The 27,981-nt window shown below is 39.1% G+C and overlaps 1 protein-coding gene and 1 long non-coding RNA gene across 3 annotated transcripts; both read left to right on the top strand.

Annotated features, from left to right (window-relative positions):
- The first annotated feature begins 225 nt into the window (after positions 1-225).
- On the top strand, positions 226-22,506 carry LOC144655511 (uncharacterized). The gene is made up of 11 exons (XM_078515756.1): positions 226-336; positions 2,854-2,951; positions 11,178-11,265; positions 13,684-13,775; positions 14,543-14,619; positions 15,498-15,575; positions 15,761-15,807; positions 16,167-16,250; positions 16,494-16,589; positions 18,237-18,314; positions 18,921-22,506. Exons 1-11 carry the CDS (start codon positions 235-237, stop codon positions 21,141-21,143), a joined length of 3,063 nt encoding a protein of 1,020 aa, XP_078371882.1. The 5' UTR covers positions 226-234; the 3' UTR covers positions 21,144-22,506.
- A 1,735-nt stretch (positions 22,507-24,241) lies between these two features.
- LOC144654236 (uncharacterized) lies at positions 24,242-27,451 on the top strand. Of its 2 annotated transcripts, XR_013570881.1 has the most exons (4): positions 24,242-24,340; positions 24,707-25,546; positions 26,500-26,990; positions 27,085-27,450. It is a non-coding gene; the product is annotated as an uncharacterized LOC144654236 (long non-coding RNA). The 2 variants fall into 2 exon arrangements; XR_013570880.1 differs by having other exon boundaries at positions 26,500-27,451.
- Positions 27,452-27,981: the final 530 nt, after the last annotated feature.

The raw sequence follows: 27,981 nt of genomic DNA, 5'->3' as shown, positions 1-27,981 counted from the left end.
GATATGCCGACGTTTGGAAACTTTGGTATGGGAACCCTGTAGCCTGCGTGGCCGGCGTTCAAAGGGAAGCTCGAACCCCCTTCTCCTTCCCCTTTGAACGCCGGCCACGCAGGCTAGGAACCCTGTACAACACTGGAGCACAGGAGCACAGTTCCGTGCCAACCACGGATGAAAAAGCCTGGACTCGAATCTTGTATTTTTAGTACCCAGACTCCCATCCCCAAACAGCAAAACATGGCGGATGTCGAAGGCGAAGGACATGTGTGTAAGGAATGTGGGAAAAGTTATAACAAGAAATGGAGGCTTGAAGAGCATAAAAGGTCTCACACCGGAGAGGTAAGCATATATTCAATCCACTGTATAAGTAACGTCGATTTTTGACGCGCCAAAGTGTAAAATTTTGTGAAGTTCTATCTTCACGTGCTGGGTACGTTTTGGTTCGTCACCGTACGTGGGTGTGAGGAAAGTTCTGTTTGCGACAGTTCTGTGGAGAAACGTGAAATCTTTAAACAAAATGTACATAAATTTTAAAAAAATGAGCTTCACTTCATACACTGCGAAGAATTCTTTTTCTCCAAAAAATTTATCGGTAGGTCAAGAGGTCTGCGGTGGTATTCTTATTTTGTTTCTTTAGTCTACCAACTACGCAAATAAAAGACGTAGTCGCAGGATTAAAACCAGAAATACATGCTATGCAGTGTATTGTTTTGTTGTATAGTGTATTGTATAAAATGTTAAGTTCTTGATTAGTGGTCGTGGCCTTGCCTTCCCAAATACATGTAGCAGATATTTCAAACGTTTTGTTATGCGATGTACACTGTAAGCTTTGGATACAGTGCTGTACATGAGTAATATTAACTATCATTCAGTAACAAATTTTCACACAAATGCTCGGGTTGTCCTAAAACCCGGAATGCCGGAAACCCGGAAAACCGGAATGCCGGAAATCCGGATAAGAAAGCCCGGAATCCTAAAACCCGGAATGACCTTTTCTGTGCACGCCTTTTTCAAGATAAATACATGGAAATAAGTATTTTTTTTTTTTTGGGGGGGGGGGGGGGAATTGAAGTTTGTTACGAGTTTCCAATATTACGTTGCGAGTTAGCGAATTGAATTGTCAATTTCGATACAAAGTTCCCAACTTCGGCCCGACTGAACATCGCAATATTAAGCCAGTTGAGGTGAAAAAAACATGTTTCAAAGTCATGGCGATATCTGAACTCAATGACTTTAAAGGAAACAAGTTGCGATTCTTGCGGTTCAAGCGGCAAAACACTTGTTTAAACTAATAGTCGACGTCAATAAAAACCTTACATTGTTTTTAACTTGTGCAGATTAAAACCTTCTTAGTTATGTTATCAACAAGGGCTTTGCTACGCTAAACCGTTGGGGAAAAGCCATAAAAATAAAAATATAAAAGGCTCACAACCATTAAATTAATGTTTAGGGAGCCGTAAACATGTTGGCGTGATAAATTAGTCTTCCCTGTCGGCCTCGCTGCGGCTTAGATTAAAATCAACTTTATGTAAAGATGGGTAAACCATGCATCCAGTTTCATCCGGCTTACAAACGCAAAAGACTTGAAAATTAAGATTATACCTCGCACAAAGCGTAAAAAATATATTTTTGTACAAAAAAGGAAAATTTTACCAAATTTCTGCCTGCATAAAATTCATTTATCGGCAAATTACTGCGTGATTGCTGGTGCGAAACGTTGTCTGACACTTCAACTTAATTATTGCTTCCATCATCAAGTGACGAATATCGACAGCGTTTGATTGATACCCATTTTCGAAAGGACATGTTCATTATAAGATGCAATAGACGGTATATGAATGTGATGCTTTTACTCACTATCAGTCAGAACATTGATCAGAAGGTTGTTATTGCCGTCCTGCCTGTTCGTCAAACAAATATTGTGCAACATTAACTTGAGCCGCAAGAATCGCTGGAATATTCCCGCCGCAACTTGTTTCCTTTAAAGTCATTGAGTTCAGATATCGCCATGACTTTGAAACAACATGTTTTGTTTCTCCTCAACTAGCTTAATTGCGATGTTCAGTCGGGCCGACATTGTATCGAAATTGACAATTCAATTCGCTAACTCGCAACGTAATTGGAAACTCGTAACAAACTTCAAATTCCCCCCCAAAATTACTTATTTCCACGTATTTATCTTGAAAAAGGCGTACACAAAAAAGGTCATTCCGGGTTTTAGGATTCCGGGCTTTCTTATCCGGATTTCCGGCATTCCGGTTTTCCGGGTTTCCGGCATTCCGGCTTTTAGGACAACCCCAAATGTTCTTCAGTTTGCCTTACAATCACCTAAACCTTCAAAAGACAAATTGCCATCGGTGGCAAATCTTCAGTTTCCATTTCTCTAATTATCCTTTCAAAAGAATGGCATTTATTTTGCTGAGCATGTACATGTGCAGTGTACACATACATCTTACTGCCCGTCAACTTTGATGAAATGACAGGATATGGCTATCAATCAATGGCTCTTGTTGTCATTTTGTCCTGCAAATGAAACTAAGTTGATTATATGTAAGGGCTGATTTACATGGTACGATTTTCTTGCATGCGACAAGCTTTCGACAGTACTACAGCATGACTTTAGTCCAATTACACACATGCTTTTGTTGTAAGGATGTGGTGGATTGATTTACATGACACAATTTATGTTGTAAGCATGTGGCATGCAATAATCATAGGCAAATTGTACCGTCTAATATGCCCCTAGGAAGACCTAGTCATTTAAAAGTAGTTGTAACAATGGAAAATGTATTTAGCTAACCTATCTTAATTCTAGCTTTCAGAAAAATGTAGTAATTTTATTTTAACCTCTTGCAGAGACCATACAAGTGTTCATTTGAAGGCTGTGGTAAATCTTTCATCAGACCATACCATCTGAGGCGTCACTTACTCATCCACACAGGACAATCCTTCAAGTACACAAAATTCTGCTTGTTTTTCCTCCTTTTTTAATTGACTGTTTTTGTTTTCCTTTTGTTGTTATTTTTTTTTGTCAGCCTTCATGTACTGTAGCTTCTATTCTGATAATCGCTTTGTGGGTGAAACTCGAGTTACAATTACTTTCTATCTAAGTTATATTTGTGCCTGTACCTTTTATTACATGTATTTAACAATTATCCTGCAAAATCGCGCGGAATATCGCCTGATACGGCCTCGTCGGCTAAAATCAGACGATATTCCGCAAGATTGAGCAGGATAATTGTTTTATTATTCAACAAATTGTCAACGAAACACATTTTGCACATAGAAAAACTGTAATAATATTGTGCAGCGCTTTACAAGATTTCGGACAAATCTTCGCAACCTACGAATATCGCAGGATATCTGTTATGTACGGATGACATTTTGACCATATATGGGCAGTGCGCGCATCTGTTGAATAATAAATGTAAATATTATACACTTAATGACTGTCCTTGAGGGCAACAGTTAATTCTGTTTCCTGAGAATCTAAATGTTTGTTGAGGCAAAGCCGAGGGAAATGGTGAGATTCTAGGGTAACAAAATGAACTGGTCTCCTGAGAGATCAGTCATTAAGTGTTTTGTTATATAGCCCGATGAGGACTTAGAAAAATGGCGCTCGTCAGGCAACATTCGCAGGCAGCATTGCAGTGTTACCCTCTGATGTCGTTGATTTTGCAATGTTGCCCCCTCAAATGCCCTATACACTTAATGACTGTCCTTGAGGGCAACAGTTAATTCTGTTTCCTGAGAATCTAAATGTTTGTTGAGGCAAAGCCGAGGGAAATGGTGAGATTCTAGGGTAACAAAATGAACTGGTCTCCTGAGAGATCAGTCATTAACCCCTTGCCTACCAAGGACGTATATATACGTCCTCTCTGTTGTCACGCAACGACCGAGGACGTATATATACGTCCTCAACCAAAGTACATCACTGAAAGCCTGGTTGTTTGCGATGCCTGGAATAAATCATCCCCGGTTGTTGAGAAAGGACTGGCACTACTTTTGAAACACCGCTGACCCAATAAAATTGCTTTTTGCTCGGACAATTTACAAAATGGCGGCTTGTGTGCGTGAAGGCAGAATGGACACAGATGAAGCTATTGCTGAAATTTTTGCCGATCGCGACTCTGATGTAAGCGATTTAAGTTACAGCGAATTAATGCCAAGTGATTCTGAAAAGTCTGAACAAAAAGAAGAAGAAGGTGGCGAAGAAGAAGCCTCGATCGATCGAAGAAATTGAACCTCCAAATGCACATGGTCAAGGAGTTCGCCGGAGAGCTGTACGAGTCAGCAGTACAGTAAGAGAATGCGGAAAAGAGAGAGGAACTCATTGTAAATGGTTAATCTAGGCGTACTTTAATATTTTATCTAAAAAGATGCCATTGCTTAGCCAAATTTAGAATCTCATTAAAAATTCAATATGGCCGCCGGTTGCTTGGTGTGTTTGGCTCTGGTAGGCAAGGGGTTAAGTGTTTTGTTATATAGCCCGATGAGGACTTAGAAAAATGGCGCTCGTCAGGCAACATTCGCAGGCAGCATTGCAGTGTTACCCTCTGATGTCGTTGATTTTGCAATGTTGCCCCCTCAAAGACTTTGGGCGGGAAACAGTTTTTAATGTTAGCAGGGCGTCAAATTGCGCCTAATACGGGTGCCAATGCGACTAAATTTTTCACTTTGGCAACCAAATCCTGAAAGTTGGTCGCCAAATTGGCGACTAGAATTCGCACAATGGACCTCAAATCACATCGGATGGCGTAATTCATCAAAAACTGCATAACTCGTAAAAAAATCGCACAGGGTGAGCAAAGTACACAATAACTTCTTGCTTTGTGTAAAGATCTTACATCTCAGCTAAATATATTAGTTTTGAAGGTTTATTTACCTGTCCAAAACTGTAAGAAAACCTCTGATACAGGGCTCGACACTAACACTCTCCCGATTTCCACTGGAAAGTAAATTTTCTTCTTGGAAAGTAAAAAAACGAAAATGAACCAAAATACTTACCCGATCTGGAAAGTAAATTTTAGGCTTTACTGGAAAGCAAATTTTATGCTTAAAAGGCTTAAGTGGAAAACAGTGTGTAAAAATTATGATAATGATAAAAAATAGCCAAATGACAATGACAACTCGTCTTAAAAAGACAAATTTTACGCTATTCTCGCATTCTCCGCCATATTGGATCAAGAGAACTCCCGAGGAGGTCTGGGTACTATAAACACACGTGGTATGGTGCAATATTGATCTTCTGTCGCGAAGGTATGTAACAAAATCTTTCCAGGGAAATGAGTCTCTTTTAGTTTGGTTTTTCTCGACGTAGTAGTGATGTTGGACAAAAAGAAGGCGAAAAAGAAAAAGTTGACGAAGGACAAACGGGCAAAAGCACTTCAGATGTACGCGTTCAGGACAGATTTCCCAATGTCCTTATGTTGGTTGAAATTACAGTCGAAGCTCTCGTAAGCGGACACCCTCGGGACGCGAAAAAAGTGTCCGTAACTGGAGCTGGCCGCTTACGAGAATGGTTCTCGTAAGCGGCCACTAGAGGTGTAGGAGATAGATGGCCGCTTACGGGAGCTTGACCAGCTAACAATAACCGGACGGACGTGGATGACGACAAAACAAGCACTAAAATGTGGTCCTGTAATTACTGTAAAATCATTGTGACGAACGGCGGTGTGAAGTTGATTGGTAAAAACAAGATACAGAGGTTGGTAAAAAGATTTTCGTTGGGATGTCCGCTTACGGGAGCTTAAAAACAAAGAAAAAGTCTAAGTCGTAATCTCCGAAAGTGTCCGCGGCCGCTTACGGGAATGTCCGCTTACGAGAATGTATAAATACAGAGTTTGTATGGGAGCATAAAACGGGGTTTCAAACAAGGCGGCCGTAAGTAGAGCTGTCCGCTTACGAGAGTGTCCGTTAAGAGAGCTTCGACTGTATACTGAATCTACCACTGTCAACAGCATTTTGTGAGCGAGGTTTTTCAGTAATGGGGAAAATAAAGTCAGACTGGAAATCATGCTTGTCAGTTGAAGTATTAGACTGTCTCATGAGGATTCGTATTGAAGGGACTAGTGTTTCACAGCCGAGTTTAACCCTCAACCTGGAGTGCAGTTTTGGTGCGCTAGTGGAACGAGGATGAGATGTCCAACTTTTAACAACTAAAACAATGCCGAGACACATAGTAAGATTTTTTTAATATTAATTAAACATGGTTAGCAACTTTTGAACTGTCGTCCATTTTGGAAAGTAAAATTTTGAGATGGAAAGTAAAATTTGAAGGCTACTTTCCAACATGGAAAGTCGCGTAAAAAATTAGTGTCGAACCATATCAGATATGGTTTGCAATCGAGTGTTGTTATTTTGGGTGGACAACTTCCTTTTTCAGTTTCGAGTTAATAGCCACACAATGAATTTGCTTTCTATCTTAGTTTGCTCTTTGTGTTGTATTGAAGTTTACAAGGCAAATTGGTTTAACTCGAAATGTTTAAATCCATAGATGAAGTCAAAAACATCGCCAAATGACTGTCAACATTGTGTAGTCTTCGATGCGCCTATTTTGATACGGTCAGCGGTGGTACTTCATGTAATGTCACCAAACGTCTTCCCAATTCTTGTGCACAAAAAGCCATTTCAAGATTGAAATAAATGCAAATATGATGAAAATAATTTATTTTAAAGGGTCTATCTACAGTACCGCTCGCAAATAAGCGTCCCAAAACATACGCGAAAAACGCGTATGCTTTTGCACATACGCGCGTATGCGTATCTGCGTATATGCGTCTGCATACAGTACCGCCTGGAATCATATGCACATTGGCACGCGTGAAGCTCGAGGGCAGAACGCGTGTATTGCACGCGGGAGGAACGAGACGAAACCGCGCGGTTCACGAACGAAACCCGCGCGGTACACGAATGAAAACCGAGGTCAGAAATTCATTTCGGTCAAATGGACGAAAGGCCGACACAAAAGGATCTGTCGGCTATTGTTGTTTTTATTGTTTTCGTTTCAATGGATTTTTTCTCACATTTACAACTTGCTTACACCGTATTCAGCAACGAAATGCAAATTTCTTTCAAACAGTTTTTATGGGATTACCGGTAAATTTTGTTGAACTTCAAGATCTTCACGGGTTCGTATTGAATGTTCCGTGCGTGCTAGCATGAGAAGCTTTTGAGTCGAAACTTGTCGCTTTGCGAAAGAATTAATTTTATCAAAAATGCAAAACGTGAATGAAAAAATCGAAATTAATGAGGCCTGTAAAAGCACTTCTCTCGATTTATTCATCCGAAAATGAAGGAAGCGAAAATCTTTTTGCAGCCGTGCCAAGGATTTCTTATCTTCAAATGATCTGACAGATCGACGCCCGTGTGTAAATAAAGGTCGCAAAGGTCACGCTTGTCATGTTTTCTTGCAATGTCTAGTTATGAAAACAAACGTATTTAAAGTCTGTTACTTAACAAGGCGAGCGTTTATTAAGATCGAATAAAAGTTTCACAGGAGATTAAGAAATCAATGACATTTATTTGCGGGGAATGTGTTCTCTTTCGAGCGACAAATGCCGACAATTGTCGGCTTCCCCACCAAAAGTTCATTTGCCGTTCAACTAGATTTTTGCCGATAAGAATTAATTCGCGCCGATCAGAATAGCTATTTTCGGTCAGTTCTAAATTTGACGTTGGGTTCGTAATTTTCGGCTCGATGGTAGTCGGAAACAACTACAAAGAACATGAATCCTGTCTTGCCTTTCCAGACATTCGGTATGCTGGTAAACAACTCGATGAATAAACTTGTCATTTCGCAGCTTTTCGGCAATTGACAAATTGTGTTTTCTGCAACAACTTCCCGATAGTTCTTCCTTCGATCTGTAACCCATCTACATCTTGTAATTACCTGACCGTTTCAGAAATTTTTCTTCCCTTCTTTAACAAAATTTTTCGCGCGCGACCAAGCTGAGCAAAGTTGATCGATTTCTGAGAAGTGTCAAGCAACGCCACGTGAATGAACGAGCGCTTGCGTTGCACGTTTAGATTTTGTATTTTTTAAAATCTCATATCTTGTGCCGATAATTTTCCTTCTTAGGGTTTGATCTTTTTTTATTTTTGATTGTAAAACTTTTGTGACATCGTGCGGAAAACTACCTAAAATATGTTGGTCGAATGAATATGCAAAAATTCAACTGGTTGTGCCGGTCCGGCAGTCTCTGATTCAAAAAATTGCAAAGGGACAAGAAAACCGGTAATAAAATGAATTTGAGTGCAAGCAGGCGAAATAATATTTACTTGTCTGATAAAAAACAGAATAAATAAGACAACGCGAGGATAAGTACGCGTCAACATATGTTTAACTATGCAAATCTTGAATGAAATTAATCGAAGCGTGAACATGCACAGCAAACAACTTTCGCTGGATTTTCGATTTAAAACTCGTCAAGTCAGTTTGTAGCTGCGGTTTATAATACATTTGAAACAGGGCAAGAAATAATCCTGTGATATTTCAATGTTTAGGCAAATATTAAAAACGTTCTCTTCAATGTCGCACGTTTTTTCGCAGGCGGCGGGATCAAAATGTTATTCCGCTGATTTTTTGGACGAACCAGCGTTCTCTTTTGTTTGTTGTGATTTCTGATCAAATCTCTTGGGTGACGGTGTCAAAAACCTAACAATGAAGAGCAACAATAAAGCTAACAAAGGCAATTAAAAGCACGAAGACGCGGCTTTGAAGAACGCGTGATTCCCTCGGTTTCGTCTCGGTTACGTCTCGTGCTTCGTTCGTTCCTCCCGAGGTGGACGCAAGGGCAAACCGCGTGCACTACCCGCGCGTCCACCTCGGGAAACCCGCGGCTGATGTGCATATGATTCCAGGCGGTACTGTATGTGCGTATGTGCGTATACTCTGTATATGCTCATCAGTATGTATGAGCAAGCTTATTGTTTTTTCTTTTGTCCATAGTTTATTGTTCTTTGATGGCTTGCTATTTCTTCTTTTAGAGATCGCCGATTTATGCAAAATAGAAACGGAGAAATAACTTTTTCGTTACTTGACTTACCAGCCTTACCTTTATGATAAATGTTGACGCCGCATCATATAAACTCTAATAGAACTTAGTTTCTACTCATTGGAATCACTTTTCCAGTTTGAATCGCCCATTTACGCAAAATAGAACCAGAGATATTTTTTTTCGCTTCTAAGCCGTGTCGCTTCAATAGGCAATTAATTCATAAACAGTCTCGCCGGCGCGTGCGACCCTTGTGAAGAGACCAAAAGTTTATGTTGTAAGAAATGTTAAAAAACAAGATCAATGTTGACGGCGCATCATAAACTCTAAACTCTCAACTCAAGTCGGCAAACGAAACATTCCACATGAAAAACATCGGAGCCGTTAATCCTTCCGTGAATATTAAATTGAAAGGCAGACTTGTGACGCGCCATCGCGTCTAGCTTGAAATGAACTTGTTTTATTTTTTTGTGAATTTAGCATAAAATTCCCAGAACCTAAATTCTTCTTGAATGAAACTTGTCTTTATTACTAACACAGATAACGGCATCAATTGTTATTACAGCTTTAGAGGAGTTAAACAAATTTTGCTTTTTTAACGCGGCCCAGCTGAAAGAGTCCAAAAGTTGGCAAAATTTGCATATGTCAAAAGTAATTTGAAACCTTTCGAATAAACTCCATCGTAAATAAATGTAACACAACGCCGCACGCAAGTATCCGATTTAGATTCTTTCATACACATTTAACTGCGTTTTTCTAAAGAAAACTAAATGACAGATTGAACTTTGAGGTTTAATATTTGCGTCTTAAGTCATAACACAAACAATTCGTACGCGTGACATTACACACGTGCTTCATGTTTTGTCCGAAGATTGCCTGATCGCAGGTTATGTTTGTCCTGATTCGGCGGGACCGAGCTAACTCCAATTCGGTTTCTTCTTAAAGTTAAGAAGAACAACCCTAAAGAAACTTCCTCGTCTTTAACCTGATGTGGTCAAAGAGTCGAAAATATGCAACAGTTATTTTACATCTGCGGCGAATTCTGCTTTCGATGTCAGCGAGATATTTCCGTGAATGTTTTGGAAACGCTCTGTTTTATACCATTATGAACTTGGAACTTTCGGTAAGTAATAAAGATTTTATCATTCGATCGACCAACGCTGTTTTATAATTTTCTCGCAAAGAAACTTTATTTGTTTTCTCCAACAATACAACACAATGAGAACCAAGAGCAATGAATAACAAAGAACTGCGTATGTGCTTACGCTTCTTTGCATACGCGCGTCTGCGTATGTGCGTATATGCGTCTGCGTATGTGCGTATGTGCGTATAAGGTGCGTATACGATGGACGCTTATTTCTGAGCGGTACTGTAGTAAAATGACAGAATGAGAAGTGTTTTACTTCTTTTTTAAAAAAATGGCGACCAAATTTTTGGAATTGGCTACCATTTTGGTATATTTAGGAGCCAAGTGGCTACTGGGGAAAAAAGTTAATTTTACGCCCTGGTTAGATGTCATGTGACCTTGAATAAGCCAATAAGAGGGCACACTGTTGGAGAAGAATTTCCAGCTATATACATGAAATGCACCTTCAATAGTTATTGTTTACTCAGCTTGACTAGCTTTTTAGTTATACTGAGTAATCTTACTTAAATTTGTATGGAAAAAAAAAAACATGTATACTGACATTTATACCATGCCATAGAAAATACAGCCAATCAGAATACAGGAAAGCCATTGTATATTCGACGGTATTCAACCCAACCTTCCCATCGTGCGCTGCGATCTTATTCTCGATGAAATTTAGTAAGCGTATTTTCTATGGCATGGTATAAAATAGTTACACAACACTTTCTCGTGGTATACTATGGAATATCCCACTTGTCACTTGTATTTTCTTCGTTACACACTCGCCTAACGGCTCGTGTGTATACCGAGAAAATACAAGTGACTCGTGGGATATTCCATAGTATACCACTCGAAAGCGTTGCAAAACTAGTATGTACATGCAGTTAAAAAATGTAAATCAAGTTTAAAACTGGTTACTGTAATGAAGTATCTGTTTGTTATCCTTTTTGCTGTTCAATATATATGTATAATGTTGGGCAACTTTTTTTTCATGTACATGTGTATGTAAAAGAACACTAAATAAATATAATGTTGTGTGTTATTGATTTTTACAGATGTACCTATCCAGGCTGTACGCAAACTTTTTCTCTGAAGCACAGCGTAAAAAGGCATGAGAAAAGATCTCACAACAATCCCTTCCAGGTAAGTCATAAAATTGTAGTCAAGACTGGACTTACCCTTAATAAAAGTGTTAACAATCAATTTATTGATAAACAAAGGTGGTTCGAGCCTGGCAGCATAAAAGCCTAAAACGGGAGTTTCTTGCCAGGAACTTTTTCAACATGAGTTTTGCAGTGTCCGCTTGGGTGCTGCGGCGACAAAAAAGGCCAAGAAGTAAACTGGTTTTGGACTTATAAAATGGATTGGTCAAAAATTGTGTGCGATCTTGTCTTGTAGTTTGTGTGATGCACATGATAATGTAAGGATTGGAGATGGGAGAGCAAACAGCGCTTCACTGAAAGCAAAAGTAAGAAGAAATGGGAAAACCAGCGGAAGGTGATTTTGCCGAGCACACGCACCATGCACGTTTACTTGGCGTTCCTTAAATCGGATAAACAGCGTGCGTGTCACAGAAGTTGGGTGTTGTGCAGGCATTTTATCAAGCAAACTTATTTAAATAGTGTTGCCTCAAATAACAAAAAACAGCTAACCGCAAGCAAAACTGGAGTGAAAGCTTGCTGCAAAAAAAAACAATCTAAGGTTAAGGCAGTGACTCGGATCTTAACCCTAACTTGAAACACTAACCCCAACCTTAGGCCTTGGGGTTAGCTTTTGCATTAGGGCTAATACTGTAATCCTAACTTGAAATGCGTTAAAACAATATCCATAACCCGAAAACTTTAGCTGGTTTCATTGTTTTGAGGAACAAAAGGCTTCCTTTGTTCACCATTTGTCAAAGAAAAGTCCAAGAGACGCCGCCAGCAGTGTTCCAGATAAAGAGACGGGTCTCGGGTCAAAAACCCGATAGAGACGGCTACCTGACCCGACAAATGAAATGGAAAAAATAATATTTCACTTATAAGTAACAATAAAAAGCAAGGAAGCAAGTTTCCAAAGACAAAGATATTAGAAAAAATCAAATTCAGGGAAAGAAAGAAATCACAAAAATTCTTCCACCATAGTTCTGAAGGCAACTTTACTTGTCCAAGGCTGTGCTCTTGTTACATTTTGTTGTCATCTGCTTTCGAGCGACAAGAAAAGCAATAGTTTACCGAAACGCCCGGCCTGGTAACCTCCTTATTCAGCTTAAACTTCGGTCTGAAAACAGGCACACAATAAATTTCTTTTCCCTTCTCGCTATCTTGTGTAGCTTTGTATTTCACAAGGCAAAATTGTTCGAAATAGAATGTTTAAATCCATTTATGAAGTCACAACGTTCTCTAGTTTTCGATCGTGTCGAGCGTGTCCTGCACGCACGATAAAACTTGTGCCTGCATTACTACGAACAGCAGTTTTCTTTTACTTTGTATAGTGTTAACGAAAAGTCTTCTCAGTTCTTCTACCTTATGTATTTATACACGAAAAGTCTATTATAAAAGGAGATTGCCAAGCAAATTTTTGTAAAGATAGAGGGAAAAAAAGACAGCGGTTTTATATTTATAAAAACCAATTTTTATTCTAAATTTTAAATTTATTTTTTAAATTTTGTGGAAATTTTGTCATTCTATGTGGACTATTGACTAAGAAAATTGAGACCGAAGTACATGTACTAATTACAACCTAATTTTGAGATTCATAACCAGTCTTTAAAAAAAATGCTTCAATTTTTTTCAAAATTGACTGGGAGAGCATACCCCCAGACCTCCCTAGGAAAGATGCAGTGAGTTGTTTACCATACTATCTCTTTGGGGAAACATATGTATGAGCTTAAGAGCTCTCTGATAAGTTAATTATTTTATAATTTAAGTAGATAATTTTAATAACTCAGTTAGCTTTTTTTTTTCATTTTTAGCCCAAATGCTACCAGATAGCACCCTGAAGCATAACAATTTTAAATTTTTCTCGTGAAGTGCCGGGATACCCCTCGCTACAAAAAGGGAAACTTTTCACCCGACCTTTCCCCTAACAATACACCGGGCTGGTTGACCCGTCTGATAAATTCTGTGACCCCTTGCTTCAAAAACTTAACTGGAACACTGCGCCAGCAAAAACCTTGTCTTTTTGCATATATGAACATATGTTATTTTTCGAAAACAGAGGAAAGACCAGCGAAATGAAACACAAGACAGTGTTTAGCGCACGTAAACAAACTTGCATGCGAAATTTGGAGTTGTTTTGACAATGTTCAATTTACATGTAGCCAAAACTCAAAGTGTTGTTCTTGCTCTCGTCCCTTCAATTGTTCCTAGTGGGGGATGTCTGAGCTCATCCTCATTCCCAGGGACTCTTTCTCCCCACCCTTACTTTGGGGATGGGGAGAGAGGGACCCTAGAAACCAGGTAGGTCTGAGGTGGCTGGCACTTTTTTATCTACTTTGTTAAAACATTTATTATTGACAGTGTCTCACTCTACTTTGTATTGATCTTTCACTTACCGCTACTGTATTTTATGTTGTTTCAGTGCCAGTATGAAGGATGTCACCAGTCTTTCAAGAAAAGCAGTCAGTTGAGCAGACATATTTGTCTCATTCACACAAAAGAAAGTAGATTCAAGTATGTTTATATAGATGAAAATTCATCTAAGAAATAGGTGTAACAAATTTATTTAGCATGAACACTGGTCATCCAATGTACACTGTGCAATGTGTGCTTCTGTATCTTTACTCAAGGGTGTAGCTACATGTCCTACATGTAGGGGGCTCCTAGAGTATCTGTATCTTTCTCCTCTGGTAATGACAAAAACATAATGATTATTATCTTGGGGAGCAGGGGTGGCGCAGTGGTCAGAGCACCCACCTGCCACCAATGTGGCCCAGATTTCAATTCCCAAACTCAGCATTATAATCATGTGGATTGAGTTTGTTGTTAGTTCTTGTCCTTGCCCTGATGCTTATTTCTCCCAGTTCTCTAATTTTCCTCCCACCACAAAAATCATCACATCTAAATTCCAATTTGATTGGTAATCTAAAGGCCACAAGTTTGCAAGACTATTACAGGTTGCAAGACTATTGCATGTACTGTATGTGCAACCCTCATTAAGTCCAATTCAATTAGTTATTAAGCACCTTTATTGGACTTCAAATTTCACATACCTCCAGCCATAGTGAAATCTTTAATGGTAGCCTTAATTTAGAAAAAAATGTATTTGGTTTGTTAAAAATGCAGGCTAAATTTTGCCTTGTCCCAGTTTTATTTTGCCTGCTTCAAATGATGACAAAATGGTTAGTGTGCTGCACTACACATCAAGTACTCTGGGGTCAAGTAAATGTGCCTACTTGGGAACAGAAGTGTGAGTGATTGTAAATTTTGATTATTTCCAGGTGCCAGGTTGAAGGTTGTGATGCTGGCTTTAATTATTTATCAAGATTAACAAGACACATGAAGAAACACAACAAAGGTGGGTACATGTGTTGTTCATTAGAATGAATTTAAGGTCAAACTGATTTCAAACTTCACGTAGTTTCATTTTTATTTTCCTTTGTTACAGATGTATTACCATAATCTTTAAACAAAGAAAAATTCAAATGAAACCAGGTTTGAATCATTGTGACCTAAAGTTCCTTTAAAACTGCAACACATACATGCACATAAATTACGGTGACAGTCTGAGATATAATTTAATATGCAAGCATACCATATTGGCATTGGTGACGTGCTGAATGAGCAGATGTGTCTACATTTAGTGGAAAGTGTTTAGCTGTTGCAAGCTGGATGCAGTCATTGATTTCTGTCCAAAAAATATTTTTCCGAAATTTAATCATCTACAGCGTACATTGTACAAAATGGATGCAGGTTATAATTCACATAGCTAATGCCTAGTGCAACAAGACTCCAGATTGGATACTCTCATAGTGCCTCAATCTCTCCACCCAGGTGTTTAAATGGGTACCAGAAAATTTAATGCCGGGTTGGGGGGTGGGGGGGGGGGGGAGGTAACCCTGTGATGGACTTGCATCCCATCCAGGGGAAGTATAAACACTTCAAGTTGCTTCGTGGTATGGAATGATAATGATAATTTATTTCTAGTGCATTACATTAAAAATCTCAATGCCCTTACAAGTAAAAATATTTAAAATTACAATAGGATAAAATACTAAATTCTTAAAATCTAAAGTTCATTAAAAATACTAAAATTCATAAAAAATACTGAAGTTCATTATAAAAATACTAAACCAGGATAAGCTCCCACATCATAGTAGACTTGACTTGAAACCAGCTAGACTCTAAGTTACTTGTACATATACTTTTATGTGAGATAAATGTTCTTTTTCCCAGGCTATATTTGCAGTTCACCTGGATGCTCTGAGGCCTTTGACAAATTTTCTAAACTAACTGCACATACGAGAAATCACGGTAAGCAGCTCTTGGATATCTGGCTAACATGGAGCTTGTATAGCTTGAACAGCTGAGTATTTTCGTACAACTGGAATGACTCACAATTTTTTAAACAAATAGCTCGCACAGCTTGCATGGCATCCCATTAGGTTTAGCCCCTGTTAAAAATCAGGAAAGTTTAATATTATTCTTTTATACTTTAGGTTATGTATGCGAGCATTGTGACAAGATTTTTCCACAAGTTTGGGAGGTAAGTCTCATTCACTGATTAAATTTAAGCAACAATTGTCACAACTTCATTTACAGTACAGTCGATTAATTGATTACAGCCTCAAACTTGTAGCTTATTTACAGAACAGTTGAGGTAACTTCAATTTATAATTCTTCAATACCTTTGTCCTTTGTGCTCAATGCATTTGCTAGTTAGTTAACCAAGTGCCATTATTTTTTCTCAAATAATTCCCATAGAATTATCAAAAGAGTTTCCATATACTCCAACTCTAGTTATATTTTATTTTAGCAAAGCCATGAATGCATGGAAGTATATAATTTATTTGGCAACTGATTGCTTTGTTTGTTTACAAGTTTGTTTCTTTGCTTTCTTTGTAGTTGAAGAGACATTCCGCCATCCACAATACCAATCGAAAAATGTATGAATGTCCCAGAGAAGGATGCTCCAAAGTTTACACTAAAGTAAGTTTTCAAAGATTCAAAGAAAAGTGTTGTTCAGTATGAATTATTAATTTTGCTACAAAAGGTAAAAATCATAATGTCAGGAAGGCATAAATTACGGGCAATCATTTTCAATACATAATTTTACTCAACGGGAGAAGGGACAGGCATTACATGCATTTGAGAAAAAACTTTAGACCAGTCGCATGTCTTTTCTGTACATGTAGGTGATAGTTAACTCATCTAATGCTGTTACTCTTTTAGGCGTATAACTTAAAAATGCATATCAAAGCCATCCACGAAGGAAACAGGCCGTATCTTTGTACATGGGAGGGATGCGGAAAAGGATTCGTTCACAAGGTGCAGTACTAGTAAAACTACGAACCACTCGCTGTACATGTACAGCGTTAAGTTTTGTCTCTTTTTAATTGTAATTAATTTGCAGTTAGGTTTACAATCATTGTAACAGTTGTTGCTTTGACGGTATATACCTTATTACATGAAATTTTTGCGACACGTTTATTTCGCGATTTTGAGGTGCGCAAATTTTCGCGACACTTAAATTTCGCGATTTTGCGAAAATTTTGTATTTTGTAAATCACTTTAATTTCGCGTTTTTGAGTAAGACACAATTTACATTTCCTTTAAAAACGACTTCATTAATGAAAAAATAACGTCAAAATAAACAAAAAAAGCAAGGGTGGGAATAAATCTTGGCAATAGCTACAACAGGGCAGTTAATTTCTATAAGTAGGTTATGCTTGTATGTGCATGATTTATTGTTATAGAGTCAATTGACGACAACATCCATTAAGATTGATAATTCCTTCCTTCAGTGGCACTAAACTTATTTTTTTTCTTTATTATTGACATAGTGTGAGTCACTTAATTTTCGCGTCATATTATGTTCGCGACACTTATTGTTCGCATCACTTTAATTTCGCGATTTTTTTGGAATCGTGAAATTAAAGTGTCACAAAAATTTCATGTAATAAGGTATATTACTGGTATATGCTTGCGCATTTACATGTAGTGAATGAACCCCTATTTTGGTTGATAATGCCCGAAAATGAACGATTCTCTGAAAAATGAACAGTTGACCACTTTGAGAGCATTATCCTCCAATAAACCAGCAAGCCAGAAAGGAGTTTATGTAATGTTTAATAGACGAGCAGGAGTGCTTTATCAAGTTTAAAACACTAGGTGCAGCCGTGTGTTTTAGACTTGATAAAGCATGAACTGCGAGTTTATTGAACGGCTTCAAAAACCCTGTGTTGTAGATCTTTTCATTCTTGCACTGATAATTAGATTTTGTATTTTGTAAAATTTTGGGAAATTGGACATAATATTTAGTCGTGTCTTTATCAGATATAAAGATACTCATTAAACATTAATTTCCTTTGTATTTTCTTAAGGAATTATTAATGGGTTTTTGAATTACTAAATACACAAATATGCAGTGTGTCTGTGAACATGTACATACAACCACAATGCCCTTAATTGCAATAAAAGGACAGCGTAATCGTGGTTGAAATAAATGCAAGTTGATTGGTTGGCGCATTTTATTTAACACTGTGATAAGTAAACTAGACTTGAAAAGGTCACATTGTTCATTTGTTTTGCACTGCCCTGTTAAGGTGACTGACATCGAATCAGACGACATATATACTATTGTCTGAACTCTGTCAACTGATCTGTGCCACTTTTCTTTTATTTTTTTTAATGAGAATGAGCGGAAAATACTCGTACAGTTAGTCTATCTTTTTAGTCCATACACATACCATTTGAGATGAAGATTCTCTTCAACCATTACAATACACTTATATTTAAGTGAATGTATGTATCTATGTAGTTCGAGATAAAAAGGCTTGTAAATGCCCTTTTCTATCATTGAGTGTACGTAGTATTCTTACCTTTTTCTGCACGAAGAATTTCCGCATGCCGGCAGTTTCTCGGTATGTTGCTAGTGATTTTTGTTTTTTAATCAATTACTGTATTTGTCTCCAGGTTTCTCTCAGGCAGCACCTTGTGCTCCATTCTCAAAGGAGGATAAGGCCAGCACCATCTCCTCAGGAAAAACAAAGGGTATGTAGCATATTTTTCGTGTACAAGTACAATGTAGGTGAACGCCTCGTAAATGTTTCGATCATATCAGCGGAAAGGTTCGCAAATTCGCATCGCAAAATAATGATCTTTGCCACTTCATTCGTTTAAATCGGATCGCACAGTGTTCTGTTTACGGACAGTCTAGGAAGACTATTCTGCAGTCAGGCCATACAGAACAGCACTATCTCCAATGTACTGTCTCCAAAATACAACTCGTCGGCATCGTATCAGTCAGGAAGGGGTGGGGTGCTATTTTAGGCAAATCTTTTATGGTTGAAGCGGTTGTAAATTTTCTGATGATTATACTTAGATAGTTGTCACGCCATCATGGCGCGTGCAGTTACATGTACCTAGCAACTTCAAAGCGAAAACTGTGGTCTTGGTCCAATCTTGGTCTTTTTGAGACCGGCATTCGCCATCAACTGGTACTTGTGCCTTCGAGTGATTTGCAGATTTAGCGTTAGAACCCCTTCTAGGAGAAATAACTTCTCCAAAACCTATCATGGTCAAGGCTATTAAGGCAGTCCCCTTCCAAATTGTGCAGTATTTTTGGTCACGATTCTATTTTTTCTATTTTTCTTTCAGAAAAAGAAGAAAAAGAGGCCGTCATTGGCCAAACAGCTCAGTGGATATCGCTCTTCCCTTTCCGAAAGCTCGGACACCCACTTTACAGAAACAGCACCTCAAAAGAGGAAGACACCAAACCAGCCTCAAAGAAGTGAAACTGAAACCGTTATGGACACCAGGGAGATGACTGCAGTTCAAACCCGTGATGGCGAGACTCGGCAAAGTGACAGTAGAGCGTCGGAGGGCGTTTCTGAATCAACAAACTTGATGACTTCAAGTAAAGACTCTGGTGCGACGACTGCAGATCAGGGCAGGTCTGGGGAAATGCAAGATGTTGCTACAGCTGCCTCGTCAACCTTGGTGACATGTAACAAATCTGCAACAGCCTCTGAAAATCACGGCAGGCCTGAGAAAATGCAAGTTGGTGTTGCTTCAACTTCCTTTTCGACTATGGCGTTTCCATGTGGCAACTCTGCAGCAGACTTTGTAAATCAGGTCAGGCCTGAGGAAACACAAGGTGGTGTTGCTTCAGCTGCCTTGTTAACCTTAGGGACTTCAAGTAACAACTCCGCAACGAGTACTGCATACATTGACAGAACGGACGAAATGCAGGATGAGATCGCGTCAAGCAACTTTCAAGAACAGAATGCAAGTGCATTTACAGATGACAAAATGTTTTCGTCTTCAGATGAAGATGGAGAAGGGATGGATTGGGTACCAACGGTTGCTGAAAATTTGGAAGTTGAATCTCCCGTGGAATGTGATCTTGAATCTGAAAATGAGTTTGAAAACATCAGAAGCAATGTAGGTGGGTCTGAAGATCGTTGTATGATCGAAGATGGCCCGAGGGACAGGTGTTACTCAAGTGAACCACCAGAAAACAGTTCGACAGTTTTGACAAAGAAAATTGATGCGGAGATGGTTCCTGATAGTGATTCGTCTGAGGACGACTTGCCTCTTTCTTTGTTATGTAAAGCCTCGAGTTCAGTCAATAAAACAAACATGAGTGTAAAGAGAAATAAGAAAACCCAGAAAAAGCAGAGGAGTGGGATAAAGAAATCGCGTGATTCGTCACAAAGTGATAGGCAAAATGTTCAAGACTCCGTCTCTAAATCACAGGAACTAGTGCCGGTTCCATCGCCAGTAGTTTTGAAGACATTTTGTAACAGTGGTGACATAAGGGAAGGTGTGAGCGCGCTGGAAAGCACTGATTTCCCAGGTATGGACGATGTACTTCAAGTTATAATCGAGGAAGAAGAAAGTGAACTAGTTAACGATCAGAGTGGGACACGTTTTGAAAATGAAGAAGTTAATGTGGAAGAAGGATATGCCGATAATTACAGTCCGGGCGATGGAAGTGAAGGAAGAAATGCTAAATTGATAAGCTCCGAAAAGCAAGTCAGACGTTCTCCAATGAAAGATTTAAACCTTGAAGAGATGTGCGAAGATGAAGATAATTTACGTCTAGCATGCGAGAGTCATGGAAAAACTAACAACAATGACGGCGAATTGCTGAATGAAGAGAACGCTTTAGTGGTTGACAGTTTTAACGATGTAACAAATAACTATGAGAACATCAGCACTGATGAAGAAAGTGGTGGTGTTTCAGAACAACAGAAGGCTGCACTTGATTCTAGGTCGCCAAAGACGCGCGATACGCGTGACAAAGGAATTGACAAGCAAGGCTGCTTAAAAGGTTCAACACGTGACACTCGCATAGTGTATAAATCACGTGGCTTAGCACGTGGTCAAGGTGGTAGTGAGAGTAAGGAGACTCGTGATGGGAATGGTAACATGGAGGAAAGAGTCTTGCCTGACTTGAGAAGTGAAGTAAGCCATGCGGAGCATTTGAGCTCCTCAATGGAAGTGACCAACAACAGAGAAACGAAAGACAGGAAACAGGAAACGCTTACACAATCTACTTGTAAGACTTTAAGGCAGAAAAATAAGAAAACTGTTTCTGCCAAACGTCCTGTGGACAAAGGTAGCTCTTGCACCCCGACAAAACCCGCTGTACCAAGCACAGCAAAGTCTCGAGGTAAAAATGCCCTCCGCGTCAATCGTGTAAATGGCGACAACTTGGAAGCAAACGATGTCGCAACAGAAGCAGAAACCATCGAAAAGCCAGTTAAAGACGAACCTAGTGAGGACGTGTCTAAGGCCAAGTTTCGAAACAGGAGCAACATTTTTGCTTGCGATATGCAAACGTTAGAGTTGCTGTGGAATTTTAAAGGAAGGTAGCTTCTGTAACTTCAAACACCAATGTTGTAGCGGCTTTCAAGAATTAACACGTGACGTGTCTGCCAATCAATCACAATCAAGCCAATCAGATGCAGAGCAAAACAATAAACAGTTTATACTGCACGCGACTGTTTGGGCGTTTCGTTAATTGAATTTTATATGGCAAGAAATACCAAGTAAAATCCTTCCTTAAATTTAACTTCAATTATGAAATCAATAATATTATTAAAGACGGTACCGAGCAATTGACTGTTCTGGAGGTGGTCGTACTGCAGTTAAATGCTGTTAATTCGAACACTCAGAGAAAAAGAAAATAGTCCGGGGCAGCGATAAATAATAATAATTGACACCGCAATCAACATGACGGAATGGCATGCATTCTATGTAGCCTTTAATTTATTCTTCTGAAGTAGCGTGAAGTAAAAACTTTGACTTTAAGATAGATCATAACGCGCGCTTTTGTTAGGGGATGTGTACGTTCTGACGGGGTCTACCATTGGTAGATTGGTTGATTTTAAGCCAAAAGCGGCATTAATCAGTTCGAAATAGCCGATAGTAAATGACTTAAATAAGGGGAGATTATGGGGAAAGGTTAATGAGAGGCCAAATAATGATCAAGATTAAATGGCTTCAAAACTAGAGAATGCATGTAAAGTAGCAACGAAAAGACAGTTGTAGCCTCACGTTCGAACATTTGTCAGATAATTTTTTCAGTATTTTACCACTGATTTTGAATTACAGTTCAATCCCAATAACTCGAACCCTCCTGCTAACTCGAACTTTTTTCGATTCCCTCTCAGGTCATGTTCTTACTAATTTTACCCCCGATAACTCGAACTCCCGATATCTCGAACTTTTTTCGATTTCCCTTGAAGGTTCTAGTTATCGGGATTCAACTGTATTTGCAACTTGTTCAAGAGGGCATGGTCAGTAAATTTCAGTTTGATCAAGTGGCTCTACAAGTCAGGATGTCAGTGGTACTGAAACCGTTTCCATACTTGTTTTAGTTGTGATTGCACGTAGACTGTAAACACAGTCTATTTTAGCTGGAGTTAGCTTAAAAGATCTGAAACGAGCGTGAGAATTTTGACTACGACTGGGGAGAAGGGATGAAATTTCCAACCTCGCACGCACTGTGGGCTCACGAGAGTCGCGCGCAGACGTCGTTTTTTATGATCGGCGCTTCGCGAATTCGTCGCGATCACAGTTCTTTCTAGACAGTTTTGCAGCCTTGGTTGGACTTTTACTGCAGCCGTTTTGAATGAATGAATGATATAGGTGCTTATAAATTATAGCGTATTTACAAAGCTCACTGTGCTTCACAATTAGAATTATGGGATGAGATCGGACATCAGCATATAAGGCGCCTATGGCAGCCACTATCCGTCCATGTGTATGATCTCACCCCACCACCGGAATAGAACAGAGCACATCACCAAGGGTCAAAATTTGTCCTTTTTTGCGTGATCGCGCTTGCTTGCGTCGCTAGTGAAAACCAGGCTTAAGTGGCGTTGACTGAATGTAAATTTCGATAAATTTACGCTAACGAGGAGATAAAAGAATTTCGACTGAAACGAATTTAAGATCGCCGTAGCTACATTCTGCTCTCATGGAGAGAGCATTTTTAACTTTTTTGACAATCAGATGGCCTGGCAAACGGGAAGCCTTAACTGCAAGTTATAGGGGCGAAACTCGTAACGTTCTGATATAAAAGGGATGGTGCCTCCACGTTTCAGACCTTTCCAGCGAGAATTACAACTTTGCACGTTTTAGATTATGCACGTGAGTAAGCTTCAATATCAAACGAAATCAAAATATACCATTGGCAGGCACCTTATGAAGTATTTTCTCCTTTCGATATATCAGGGTCGTAACCAGGTATATTTTTTCATCGCTGATCCCAAATTTTAGCTCTAAATTTTGATTCCTGATCCCCAAAATGTGGCAACATTTGATCCCTGATTCCATTCTGATCCCATCTGATTGGCCGATCCGGATCCTATGACTTGTGACCCGGGATTCCGGGTCTATGATCCCGATCCTGAGGCTGTGATCCCGATCCCAAGGCTGTAATCCCGATCCCAAGGCTGTGATCCCTGATCCCATATACCTGGTTACGACCCTGATCTATACAGTGATCGACTGTGCAATTTCTCAATAAAATATGCGTGCAGGTTATGGGAATTGAAAAATTATTGAAATTGGAAATTGTTAATTGTTTAGATGAAAATCTTTCTACTTTTCTACTAGCCTGCGAGCACGCTGTCTATTTGGGGGCAACGTGAATATTGAACTCTTCGAGCGCCGAAGGCGCGATCCCGCGAGTGCCGAAGGCGCGAGTCGGCGAGCGAGGCGAGCCCAGCAGGTAGCCTGCACCGGGGTAAGGTTACGTCTGCGGCGCAGGCTAAGTAATAGGAAGCCATGAAATTTGATGTGTTTTGGTTTTTATGGTTTGTTTGTTTTTTACCTGTAACCAGAAAGCTCCACAGATTTCTGAAGATGTTCCTGACATTGATAGCGTTGCTACGGTAGGCAGTGGCAGCCTTAAAAAAGAATAACCATTTGTTCTCCATTGTCCTCACTCCATTTTAGTATTTTGATTCAAATTTAGCACTTTTCAAAGGAATAAAAATATCATATTTCGTTTTTTTTTTTTCAGCCACGCATCTCTTCGCCGGTATACGTGCAGTCGTAATTTTATAGCTAAGACGGTCTTCGAATTCGCGCGGCTACTCGAATTAGGGCGTGTTCGTTTAAGAATATTCCGGAATTATTCCAATTATTCTTATTCTGGATTGATCCCAAACGAACGCGCCCTTAATTAACGGTCTTTCGAAATTAGCTAAAACCGACTATTCTATTCTTGTCTCCGCGAAAAATATATTTTTTTAAAATTTGCAGTTTCGGCTGATAACCGCTACTCCGAAAATAGTCACAAGCCATTCACCTTTTTAATTTCTATTCGATAAATTGTAGCGCAGAACTTTAAATTGCGTACATTAACTGATAATTTTCCCATGTTTGCTTCCCAATTAAACTCGCTTCAAATCGTTATAAACGTCTGTTCGAGACTTGATCCCAGTCTTCTCGCGGAATTTCAAGTAATAACAGCGCCATCCGCAAATGACTTCAAATTGACGGTATTTTGTTCCGATACGTACCTAGCAAGCTCAAGACATCACAAAAACAGTAAAACTGTAAGTTCGTTATATAATGAGATTAATATGGCAATTGAAATTGTTTAATTCATCTGGCAAAACGTCGAGGCACCTTCACCAAACAAAATATCAGTATTAGACAAAAACACATATTTACTCCCTTGGCACCGTTTGGCAAACGTTTAATACCAGTTAAATATATAATGACGCCGGCTTCCGTGTGGCCAGTGTTGGACCAACGAATGTACAGTTTGTTGTTAGCGAATAGGTCAGACAAAAGAAGACTCGACAGTAATTCTTCACTGTCCAGCTAAATCGCTTGCGTTTAACCGATCCTTTAATTTGCATGATTTAATATTTTTGTTCGTGTCACTAACCATGGCTCTGTCGCGTTTCTTGTTGTAGATCTGAGCCCAGAAGACTAGGCAGTGTGTCCTTTACTATGACAATTGTTGAAATAGTCATCATGGCTGTGCTTTTAGCTGCAAGTAGCACAACTCTTATAACACTTTTTTCGCGTTGCAAAGGCGAGGACGAGGAAAAAGGCAGAATTAAAGATGAAAACACGACAATGGACAAAGAAGTATAGCATAAAAACTTCGGGAAAAGATTTCAAGTGGATCGGGAAAGAAGAACTTAGCCGTTTTTACTTTTTCCAGTGCACTGTACAGAAAGACGATTTCATCAACAGTGAACGAGCTTGTGACCAGGGATTAGTATTTTGCCGTCGTAATTATATACAGATAGAAACTTGGAGTGGTATCTATGTTCTGAAATAATTATAACAATTTTTTCCGTTGGGTGAAAATGAAACCTTTGGCTCGATCGAGGTATTTAATATTTTTGCGGGCTCTATTAAATAATTGTAGTATTTGCTGGGAAAAAACGTACATGTATATATTTTAGTTTGCAAAGCAGAAACGCAAAGTTCACAACTTAAGGGTGAATGACAATAGTTTGTTGATCTTTATAATTATTTGCATTAAAATGATCGAAGTACTTTAAAAACCTTTTGTACTATTGTTACCCAGGAAACAAAAGTGATCACAAAAAATTGTTTTTTAAAATTATTCAAATGAAGGTTTTATACAAAATGAATGTATAATAGAAGGTCTTAATATAATCAGTAAAAAGGCAGTGAGGTATATGTGAAGTTAACACTGCATTTTTTCGACCAAGAGACGATCCTAGGAGTTCCCGTCCAAAAAACGTTTGTCACTTGGGTGTCAAATCAAGTAATTTACGGTAAGTGAAGATGTATATGGGCCGCTTCAATTCGACCTTCGTTTTCCATGACAAATTGTTCAAAACGCCGTCGTTGTAAACAATGGCAGTGATTATATGCTATAGTCAAGAGCGCGCCATTGCGAAACTTTCTTTCGCCGTTCGAATTTATATACGCCCGTTTACACTTCAAAAAAGATGGCAGGCTCGCTAAAGGAATAAAGCAGTGATCTGAATATTCAGTAATATTTACACGAAAAAATACACGTAGCTAAGGACTGTTCAAAAATAAAATAATTATTGCCTCAACTTTTTCTGCTTAAGTGAAACCGCGAAGCCGGGAAGCCTCCTGCATTAGCGACCGTTCAACAGAGATCTGCGCCGAAGACAAACTAGGCCTCTTCTTAATCTGAAAGATGAATGTTATATTTACTTATAAATTCTAGTTCTATTTAGTTTGGTCCTCGGGCGGTCAGAATTGACGTACAGGCGTTTTTGAAAGGCAATGAGACACATGAATATTCACTTTAATAGTGGATCATGTTAGGCACGATTTCCAGTCGTTCTGGAAGGGTAGAGGCACTTGGACGGTAAAGTCGACGGCCTGATTGCCGAAACGGCGAAACATTACAAAGTCTTACCTCGAGGCTATTATTTATTTGGGTGTCATGCATTTTTCAAAAAAAGAAACGTTGCGTGACGTGCAAAGGAAAAACATGGTCTCAAAATTGTGGACCAATCGGGAAGGGGCACAAGCTCTTTGAGTGTTGTCACGGCTGGAACAAGGATGTGTGGTGTTACTTAGTATAAAGGAGGTGTTCTACCATTTCGCCTGAAGAAGCTCTTTGAAGTCGTCGCGAAATCTTTCCTCGTGACGAGCGTTAAGAGCGTCTGAATGTTGCCCTAGAAGTTATGCTGTTTTTTGTGTCACTTGAAAAATAAAATATTTAAAAACCTCTTTTTCTTCTTGTCAGTCGTCCCCAATCTGAGAGTGGCAAAGAATGCTTGTAGTGGAATCAATAGCTGTCGGTATTCTGGCGATGCTCGGTGTATTGGCTTCAACACTTGTGGTGTCCCGGTGTGCATGCAGACGACCCAGGACTCCTTTAAGAACCGTAAAGAAAGAAAGACCTGAAAAGAAACACCCGGCTCAGGCTTGAAAGGAAATGAGTTTTCTCTTTTTAATTTTTTGTCATTCTACAACCCGTGGAGCAAAATCAAGCTGTCGAATTATTATTTAACGGACGAGGAGACCGATATTTTTGCATTTTGGTGGACATCATTTTCTGATAGTAGATAGTTCGAGTGTAAAACAATAAATTTAAAATCATGTACTTGAGATGTCAAAATAGAGCAATAATCATAACTTTTCATCTGTTTTCAAGACTTCTTAGAAGCGTTCAAAGTTACCTTCCAGTTATTTTATTACATAGCTTTCTAATTAACAATTAGACTACTCACTCTCGTTTCTATGAGCGATTATAGTTCACCACTAAATTTTCTCCGATTCTGGTTGGCTTAAATTGATCACGTGACACGATAGTGTTCGTCCACCGGAGGGCACTATCAGACCTTATAGTTCACCACTAAATTTTCTCCGATTCTGATTGGTTTAAATTGAACACGTGACGCGATAGTGCCCGTCCGCCGGAGGGCACTATCAGCCCATAGTGCCCTCCCGAGAAAAATGCCCGGATCGACAGTGCCCGCCCGTGACTTTTTTTTGTAAAAAAGCGTGCCTGCAGACAAAAAACCCAACCAAATTCACTGCATTTCGTGGGTTTCTTGTTTGGTTTTGTTTCGTTTCTTAAATTTCGGCTTTCAATTGAGTTTTTTATCCTGAAAAGTAAAAATAATTAACGACGCTCGTTTTTGTATGTGCGCGCGGAAGAAAATTTAGTGGTGAACAATAAAGACAATAGAGTGTTTCTGTCTCGGAACTATCAGTCTGATAGTTGCCCCTTGAAATTTGATGTTCTTAAAACTAGCATATTAGCCCTCGAAGCTTCGCTTCTCGGGCTAATATTTGTTTTAAGAACATCAAATTTCCGCGGGGCAACTATCAGCCGATAGTTCCTCGATAGAAACACTCTATTTTAACATATGCGCCATTGATTTCAACATGACCTTATGTCAACAATTATTAACCACGAACACATAGGGTGGTCCGCCTGTGCTGTGATCAGAAACCAAATTTTTATTCGAACATTCCCTGAACATTGACCTGTCTTTATTTTATTAATAAGATGAATGCATTATTGAAATTGACGAACGGATTCAAATTTCAAATATAAATCAATTCATTAATGTACTCTAAGGGGGGTACCCTTCTCTTGGCACGACTGTAAAAACAATAGCAATTTGCAAACGCTTGCCTTTGCTTTTCTCCATCTTGACAAACAGAGCAAACCAGGTCATGTAACATGTCATGTTGAAAATGGCAGAGAAAGCTCATC

The sequence above is a fragment of the Oculina patagonica genome, chromosome 5 (assembly GCF_052425735.1).
Source record: "Oculina patagonica isolate OP01 chromosome 5, crgOcupat, whole genome shotgun sequence".
In the NCBI taxonomy this organism is placed as follows: domain Eukaryota; kingdom Metazoa; phylum Cnidaria; class Anthozoa; order Scleractinia; family Oculinidae; genus Oculina; species Oculina patagonica.
This window is presented reverse-complemented; position numbering and strand designations above follow the sequence as displayed.

What these genes read in the sequence shown, in the direction of transcription:
- LOC144655511 (XM_078515756.1), top strand. Translation starts at nt 235, where the DNA reads ATGGCGGATGTCGAAGGCGAAGGACATGTGTGTAAGGAATGTGGGAAA. An exon ending in AAAGGTCTCACACCGGAGAG is followed by an intron (nt 337 to 2,853) that starts GTAAGCATATAT and finishes AACCTCTTGCAG; the next exon opens with AGACCATACAAGTGTTCATT. An exon ending in ACAAAAGAAAGTAGATTCAA is followed by an intron (nt 13,776 to 14,542) that starts GTATGTTTATAT and finishes GATTATTTCCAG; the next exon opens with GTGCCAGGTTGAAGGTTGTG.